This window comes from Xiphophorus couchianus, chromosome 2, assembly GCF_001444195.1.
Source record: "Xiphophorus couchianus chromosome 2, X_couchianus-1.0, whole genome shotgun sequence".
NCBI classification, from domain to species: Eukaryota; Metazoa; Chordata; class Actinopteri; order Cyprinodontiformes; family Poeciliidae; genus Xiphophorus; species Xiphophorus couchianus.
The window spans coordinates 3,515,126-3,524,032 of NC_040229.1; the positions used below are offsets into that span (position 1 = coordinate 3,515,126).

The 8,907-nt window shown below is 46.9% G+C and overlaps 1 protein-coding gene across 1 annotated transcript; it reads left to right on the forward strand.

Moving 5' to 3' along the window:
* The first annotated feature begins 1,528 nt into the window (after positions 1-1,528).
* On the forward strand, positions 1,529-7,736 carry foxj1b (forkhead box J1b). Its single transcript, XM_028026620.1, has 2 exons — positions 1,529-2,335; positions 3,666-7,736. Exons 1-2 carry the CDS (start codon positions 1,769-1,771, stop codon positions 4,473-4,475), a joined length of 1,377 nt encoding a protein of 458 aa, XP_027882421.1. The 5' UTR covers positions 1,529-1,768; the 3' UTR covers positions 4,476-7,736.
* The last annotated feature ends 1,171 nt before the right edge of the window (positions 7,737-8,907 follow it).

The following is an 8,907-nucleotide window of genomic DNA, read 5'->3' on the forward strand; positions in this document are numbered from 1 at the left end:
TTGAGTTTAGTTTCTGGTTGACCTGCAGTGCAGAAATGATCCACAGGGTGGCGGTGTTCTCATGTTTATGAAGCGGTTGTGACCAACTGACTAAAACTTCACGAATCCCCAATTTATTCAAATCCTCTGTAAATTATCACCGGAGTTGTAGAAAATGATTTAATTCCGACTCGATGAGAGACGAAGTGACGCTTTGAACGTCACGTATGACGTCAGATAAATGACGGCTCGACTTCGCTTCAGTCCCACATATTGTTTTACCAGCTGTTTCTATTCTTGTGCTGATATGTGAAGAATAATCATTTGTTAAATTAGCGGAATTAACTTACCCGAACTGATCTTCAATTCAGAAAAGATTCAAAGTCGAAAAATATTCAACAACACATTTATCTTAACAGAATACAACAGTTTGTACAAAGAACAAGGGCATCTATACTTTTTTATGTAACTAAATATATGTATATTTTTTAGTTATATATATATATATATATATTAAAAGGGGGCCATCAAAGTAAGCTTCATGAAACATGATAAAATATCAGTCAATGCCGTTCAATTTTAAAGAAAACATTTTATAAGATTAAAAAGTTCAGTAAAATGTTTTGTTTTGTTTTATTGGTATTTTTAATGATCTGATCTGCATTATGAAAACTGTCATCAGCTGCCATCTGACAGCATAACATCTTTATTTTATTATTTCTTTATTAGGAAATTATGCTTTGTTTATAATTGTCCAAGAAATGTTTAGCAAAATACTACATTCTTATTAAAACTGATCAAATATCTGCATTTTGTGGCTCAATCACTTCCAATTAGACGATTGTGACTCACATGCTGAAAAGTTCAGAACATCACCGGTTTATCTAATTATATATTTATGTAATTACAGAGACGCTGAAGGTGAAGAAAAGGTTTGATCTGAGCGGGACGTGGCGCGGATTTTAGCGCCAGTCCGGCAGCCATGAGCGCCAGAGGTCAAAGTTCAGCTCGTTTCAGGCCAGAAGCTCCTCTAGTTCAACTTCAGCTAGTGATCAGTCAGGGAGCGGAGCTGCAACCATCATTAACGAAAATAATCGACAGGTTCGATTATTTTCAATATTTGAACATAAAGAATCTGGATGAGGGAAGCCGGTTCGGTTCGACTGGCCAGTTTACGGTGCTGCACGGATTCTGCTGCTGCTCGCCCTTCACCAGAGAGAGAGAGAGAGAGAGAGAGAGAGAGAGAGAAACAGAGAGAGAGAGAGAGAGAGAGAAGAGAGAGACGGAGAGAGAGGAGGGGAGAGAGGAGAGGAAGATAGGAGAGAGAGAGAGACAGAGAGGAGAGAAAAGAAGAGAGAACACCTCGGGGATCAAGAAGAGAGAGAAACAAGAAGAGAGAGATAAATCGAAGCCTGAGGAAGAGAGAGGAGAGAAAGAGCGGAGAGAAAAAGAAGAGAGCTCAAAGAGAGAGAGAGAGAGAAGGAGGAGGAGGAGGAGAGAGAGAGGATGAGGAGAGAGAGAGGAGGAGGAGGAGGAGGAAGAGGAGGAGGAGAGGCGCAGCAGCCACAGGTTTCCTCTCAGCATCTTCTCCATTCTGGCACCGGGAGGTTTTCCAGTTTCGGGTCTTTCTGCAGGGATCCGGTCAGTTTGCTGAACTGTTTTATGTGATTCTTTTTATTCGTGAACTTTTCTGTTTTTTTTCTTGCTTATTTTTCACATTTTGAAGCGGCGAACCGAACTTTAAATGCGCTAAAATCCCGCCGCCGCCCCAGACCGCGCAGACAGCAGGATGCCCGTCCTATCGAGCCCAGACAGCGCCAACAGGTTCAGGGAGAGGTGGCTGGACCAGGCCGCCGGTTCCGGTTCTGCCCCCCTGGATGACAGCCTCACCAGCCTACACTGGCTGCAGAACTTCTCCATCCTGAGCGCCGACCCGGAGCGGCTGGCGGGTACCGGCCCGGAGTGCCCCTCCTCCCACCACCACCTGCTCCTCAGGCGGCTCGGCTTCCCCAGAACCGGGACCGACTCTCCGTCCAGCCCGCCGGCCGGGGACACGGCGGCGGCCGCCGGGATGCCGCGGTACCCGGGCAGCCCCGCCACCTCCGGCAGCCAGACTACCGCCGCGCCGCCGCCGCGGTTCTCCCCGCTCCCCGCACCGGGCTTCCCGGTCCAGGCGGGCCCGCCGGTGGAGGTGGACTACCGGAGCAACCCGAAGGTCAAGCCGCCCTATTCCTACGCCTCTCTCATCTGCATGGCCATGCAGGCCAGCAAGCAGCCCAAAGTCACGCTGTCCACCATCTACAGCTGGATCACAGACAACTTCTGCTACTACCGACACGCAGAGCCCAGCTGGCAGGTAACCGAGCCCGGTCCGGTCCGGTCCGTCCATAATTCATGAGTCTGACAATACTGAGCTGCGCGGCACTCCAGTGTCACCATCACACAGAGCAAAGAGACACTTACTGGTTTAACAGACAGACCAACTCAAAGCAGAACAAATCAGGTTTATGGAAAATCAACATGATTTTCTAAGTTCTTGAAATAAAAACCATCAGAGGAAACGGCAGCAGCAGAGATCCGGAGACCCGGAGACCCGGAGATCCGGAGATCCGGAGAAGGGATCTGCCGGCAGGAGTAGTTCGTTTCTAACAAAAAAAAATCTGCGGTTTTTAAGAGTGAAACAAAAATCAAACAGTTTCTCTACAGTGAAACATGGTGGTGGCAGCGTCATGCTGTGGGAAGATGGACGGAGATACAAACCAGAGGACAGCCAGAGATATTATGGGATGGATTAGATCAGATCTATGGGTCGGGACGGGCCTGATAACAAATGTTACTGGATGATAAATTATCACGATAAACGATAATATTATCATTTTCAACTAATCTAACGATAAAGGCAGAATAATCAAGGACACAAAAATCTATTAACTTTTATTTCCAAAGAACGTTTAACTGGAACTGGAAAACTTTTTACAAATAACAGTAAATGAACAATAAATAAAACAAATTATGTCTCAAAATTCAACTTCGAAGGAATAATTTTAGGACATGGAGAACTGCCAGGTAAGACTTTGGTAAAATAATAAAGTATAAACTAAATACTTTATTTGGATGTCAAATGTTAAAAGGATTTTTCAAAATGGTGGCTTTTCAATAATATAAACAAACTCTTCAAGAATGCAAACAAGAATTATCTCTGTTATCTGATTTACTGCTTACGTTAGAATGGTCTATTCAAAGTTCAGACCAGAACTGTAAAACTCTTCCAGCTGAAGGAAAGAGGCAGAAAACAAAACACACAAACTATCCGACTTCCTTCTGTTGAAACAAAAACCCAACGTGTCGCCTGGATGGGAGGAAATGTGGAGAACCAGACAGGTGCTGTGCATCTCTTCTTCTACGTTTTCTGTTCCAGGGGATGTGTGTGTGTGTGTGTGTGTGTGTGTGTGTGTGTGTTAATGAGGGCTCCTGAGAGAGCTGGCAGCTAAGCAGCTGATCAGGTCTGAAACGCTCTCAGCTGCCTGTTACTAGAAAGCCTCATTAGCAACATTAGCTTCTCTATAAACAACAACAGCCTCTGCCCCGCTGCCCACGCTGCTGCCTGCTGACAGACGGACCGTTTTAGTTCCTGCCTGGCTGCCTTTCCTTGTGTTAAATGTGTTTTTTTGTTCTTCGTGGTGCAGAACTCGATCCGTCACAACTTGTCCCTCAACAAGTGTTTCAAGAAAGTCCCGAGGCAGAAAGACGAGCCTGGGAAGGGGGGCTTCTGGCAGATCGACCCTCAGTACGCCGACATGTTCGTCAATGGCATCTTCAAGCGCAGGAGGATGTCTGCCAACCACTATGGCGGCGGTGGCGCCGCAGCAAGGCAGAGCAAGCTGGTGGAGGGTTTCCCCGGCAGCTGTCCTCACCAGGCGGGCGCCAAGCGGAAGCAGCTGTCCTCCACCGACCGCAGCAAGCTGATGCGCTCCACCGAGTCCCCGCTTCTCGCCATGGAGGCCAACAAAGTTGACATCCTGAAGGGGGACTTTGACCTGGGGTCCGTGTTCGATGACGTTCTCAGCGGCGGCTGCAGCACCTTCGAGGATCTGGACCTGAACACGGCGCTGAGCTCGCTGGGCTGCGAGGTGGAGGCGTCCATGAACGGCCGGCAGCACGCGGCAGGCCCGGGGCGGTGGGGCGGCGCCGTGGATGTGACCCACTACCCGTCCTACAGCTACCTGGACCTGAGCGACGCCGCCACAGACGGCACCGTCGGCATGTCGCAGCCACCGCAGCAGGACCAGCTGCTGCAGGGACAACACCAGCTGCAACATCTGGACGAGTCGGCCATGCTGTTCGGCGAGCAGCCGGCGGACGCCGCGCTGCAGCCGTGGGAGGAGATTAAAGAGGAGCCGCAGGTCATTCCCCTGACCCTGGACCCGGGCTTTGGGCTTTACGAGGGCTTCTTCACCGAGATGCAGCAGTGGGAGCGAGCGGAGAGTTTCCTGTGAACTCATGGAGAAGAGTCCAACCGCTGGTCGGCTCAATGAAACGTAAACCAGCTACTCATCTCATCTCCTCTAATCTGCTCCAGCGACCACTGAATTATTCATTCACACTGATGAGCCATTATGAACACCGAGCAGGTCTTCATGTCTCTGGAATCGGGTTCTTTGGGTCAGGTGTCAGATCCCATCACATCAGAATTTGGGGAGTAAACTCATCATCTTCTTCTAGCCTTTAATAGTGATTTTCTGCAGCCGGGTTCATTTTGTGCCATTTTGTTCCAATCTACTTTCATTTCATACCTGTAAGCAATTCAGTTTGGTTCCATTTACTTAACCAATGCATATCAGTGTATTTTTCTTTGTAGTTGTCTGTTTTAATGAATAATACAGATAAATAGTTATAGAATAGTTCAATCTTATTACAGAGATGTTCACAAGTCAATCTTTTCCCAGAAAGGTCTGAAGGCATGTTGACCACTTTGTCCTTTTGCCATTTCATGTCCTGACCGTCTGTCAGGGACTATCCACCAGGGGGCGTTTGGTTTTTAAAGTACAACTAAACCCCAAATCAACTTTTTGCTGATAAATTGTCTAAATAGGTTCTTAAGAGTTCTGTGATGTTTCTGTTTACCATCAACTGGAAGCATCATGCATAAACTGTACAAGGATCTTAGGGTGCAGTAGGATCTTAGGGTGCAGTACGGTCTTAGGGAGCAGTACGGTCTTAGGGAGCAGTACGGTCTTAGGGAGCAGTACGGTCTTAGGGAGCAGTACGGTCTTAGGGAGCAGTACGGTCTTAGGGTGCAGTACGGTCTTAGGGAGCAGTACGGTCTTAGGGTGCAGTACGGTCTTAGGGAGCAGTACGGTCTTAGGGAGCAGTACGGTCTTAGGGAGCAGTACGGTCTTAGGGAGCAGTACGGTCTTAGGGTGCAGTACGGTCTTAGGGAGCAGTACGGTCTTAGGGTGCAGTACGGTCTTAGGGAGCAGTACGGTCTTAGGGAGCAGTAGGATCTTAGGGTGCAGTACGGTCTTAGGGAGCAGTACGGTCTTAGGGTGCAGTAGGATCTTAGGGTGCAGTAGGATCTTAGGGTGCAGTAGGATCTTAGGGTGCAGTAGGATCTTAGGGAGCAGTACGGTCTTAGGGAGCAGTACGGTCTTAGGGAGCAGTACGGTCTTAGGGTGCAGTAGGATCTTAGGGTGCAGTAGGATCTTAGGGTGCAGTAGGATCTTAGGGTGCAGTAGGATCTTAGGGTGCAGTACGGTCTTAGGGTGCAGTACGGTCTTAGGGAGCAGTACGGTCTTAGGGTGCAGTACGGTCTTAGGGAGCAGTACGGTCTTAGGGTGCAGTAGGATCTTAGGGTGCAGTAGGATCTTAGGGTGCAGTACGGTCTTAGGGAGCAGTACGGTCTTAGGGAGCAGTAGGATCTTAGGGTGCAGTAGGATCTTAGGGTGCAGTACGGTCTTAGGGAGCAGTACGGTCTTAGGGTGCAGTAGGATCTTAGGGTGCAGTAGGATCTTAGGGTGCAGTACGGTCTTAGGGTGCAGTACGGTCTTAGGGAGCAGTAGGATCTTAGGGTGCAGTAGGATCTTAGGGTGCAGTAGGATCTTAGGGTGCAGTAGGATCTTAGGGTGCAGTACGGTCTTAGGGAGCAGTACGGTCTTAGGGTGCAGTACGGTCTTAGGGAGCAGTACGGTCTTAGGGAGCAGTAGGATCTTAGGGTGCAGTAGGATCTTAGGGTGCAGTAGGATCTTAGGGTGCAGTAGGGTCTTAGGGTGCAGTAGGGTCTTAGGGTGCAGTAGGGTCTTAGGGTGCAGTAGGATCTTAGGGTGCAGTAGGGTCTTAGGGTGCAGTAGGGTCTTAGGGTGCAGTAGGGTCTTAGGGTGCAGTAGGGTCTTAGGGTGCAGTAGGGTCCCACAGTAGCGTAGGGTCTTATGATGTACAAAACCTTCCCTGCTGGGTTGAAACTGACCAACGGTTGGTACAACATCTTCAGCAGTAATCAGCTATTTTTCATAATCGCTAAAGCATCAAAGGACCAAAGTTAAAAATGGCAAAGGGTTGAAGTTTCCAGCCTCCTGTCCTACCGAAGCCATGGGGCTGCAGGGGAGGGTTAATGTCATGTTAGACATTTGATCGGTCTCCAAAAGCTGGCGATGATTGAAGTGTTGAAGCAACATCCTTGTGAATCCAGCAGAAAGTTGCTTTATAACGAGATGAACAGTGTTCCTCCTCCTTCCTGTGCTGGTGCACCATAACGTCATGTGGATCAGTTCATTTCTTTCTTCTCTAAAACATGATGGAGTGTAATGTGTGTTTTAAAGACTTTTGATTCTTTCTCCTGGTTTAAGGAGGTTGGACAGAAGACATGTCAGTGAAATGGAGATCCATCAGATCTTAACCATTTCATTCTGGAATATCAACGGAGTGAAAATGGAAAGGTCTGGGAGGCCTGGAGCAGGACTATGAGGGACCTGATTGTCCCGGAGACCCCGGCTGCTCTGGAGTCGTCATAGTAACAGGACTGACGCACAACCATCCTCCATCGACGGACTCTCCAGAGAGAAACTCTGAAAACTGACAGGATGTTACTGTGCTACATTAGCATTGACGTTTTATACTAACTGTTTATGTTTGATGACTAAAGATGAACATAAATGGAGATGCATAAACTTCAGATTCAATAAGAAGAGTTTAGAAATCCACAACATCCTAACAGCTGAAGAAGCTGGACAGGATGAGCCGCCATCTGTCCTGATAAAACCAGAACAAGTTCATCAAATCTAACTTTATGCACTTTTAATAAGCAGCAGCAGTTTGGTTTTGTTTTAGTTTATTGTATTGAATTGTTTTTACTGAATCTTAGCACATTACACTGCAATAACTCAAACTGGCTAGTTCTAGTAAGCTTCATCCACGCTGTGTTTATGGTTTTATGTAAACATTTATATTTGTTGATGATTTTGCGCCAAATCTGTCGAAGAATTATGCAGTTTGCTGTTATTTTTTTATTGATTAATCAGAAAATGATTATTTGGTTTTATGATTGGCTGATGATTTTTTAAAACTTTCTTTTATTTCTATTGTTTGTTTTCACAGATTTGATCAGAAATGGAGAGAAAAGTTTTAGGGAAAAAGTTTATTAACAAGCCAGACTCTCGTTGTAATAAGTTTGATTATTATTGTTTGATTTTGTGTTCATTTGTACTTTTTAAAGAGCTTTGGGATGCAATCATGCCTTAATGCAATAAACGGTGTCAATTCAACATGTTTCAGCTCCGCAGCAGCGCAGCTTGGTGGCCCGGCTCACTGTGTGTAATCTGCAGATAAACAGCCTATCAGGGTTTATCATTAATCAGAACAGACACGTTTGGACTCGTCTGCTTGTTTCAACAGGAAAAAGGTCTGTAGTCAAAAACTCACTGCAGAAGAAACCGTTTTATTGAAAGTTTTATCTTTTCACAGCTCGTTTCACTCCCCTGCTGTATCTGATGTTTTAGCAGTAAACTGTATGAACAGCGAGATTAAAATACTGCAGCCATAAAGCAACTTTACATTAATCAGGAAACAAATCTTTTACAGAAGAATCTTTGCCAAGAAAGCAGCACAAAAATTTTTTTTTGAGTTTAAAACATAAAAACAAAAGTTTTAAGAGCTTCTAGAACGAGTTTTACTTATTTCCTTCAAATGTTAAGAGAAATCCATCATGGAGATTTCAGGCGTTCTGCAGCTGATCTCAGTCAGACGCCGACTGAGACGACTTCCTTCCCTGGCCAAGCCCAGAACATCGGGATCTTCAGACGGCGAGTTCTGATGGCGACCAGATTAACATTAATCTGAAGACCGTCGCCCAGCGTTAAAATCCAATATGGCTGCCTGTGACACACTGAGAACTGCAGCATCTAGGTTTGGATTTTATTCAAGGGTTCTAAAGTAAACTGGGTGGAAACCAAATGCATGCCACACTTTTCAGATTCTGCCTCATAACTGCGGAGCATTTTGTGTTGTTCTACCAAAGCAGAACCCAGTTAGGTGCGATTGGAGTGTGAAGTTGATGACGACCTGAAACCTAAGAGGTGTTCCAGTTTTCAGCCAGCTGCGCAGCAGAGCTCAGTGTCTCCGTCCGGACTTAGAAACCGGACCCGGGCGTCGCCATCACCACAGCTCAACCTGCTGCAGGACTTTATTTCCTCGTCTTGTATAAAAAATGTGCTTTTCCATCCCAAATCTGCTTTTAATTAAACTGGAGGAAGGAAGCGGGGCGTAAACACGGCTTATCCACGACCCTTCGGCCCGCGGCGCCCAGCGGCGCCGGGATCAGCACGAATAACTCAGATTCCCTGAAGCAGCAGGACGACGCCGGGTTCTGCATCTGGACAGTCACCTGAAGCGATGAAGGTGATGAAGAAGCAGCTGCTGCTCTGTGGGGGAAGAACT

Coding starts and splice junctions, on each gene's coding strand:
- foxj1b (XM_028026620.1), top strand. CDS start 1,769: ATGCCCGTCCTATCGAGCCCAGACAGCGCCAACAGGTTCAGGGAGAGG. Junction 2,336..3,665: donor ACGCAGAGCCCAGCTGGCAG/GTAACCGAGCCC, acceptor TTCGTGGTGCAG/AACTCGATCCGTCACAACTT.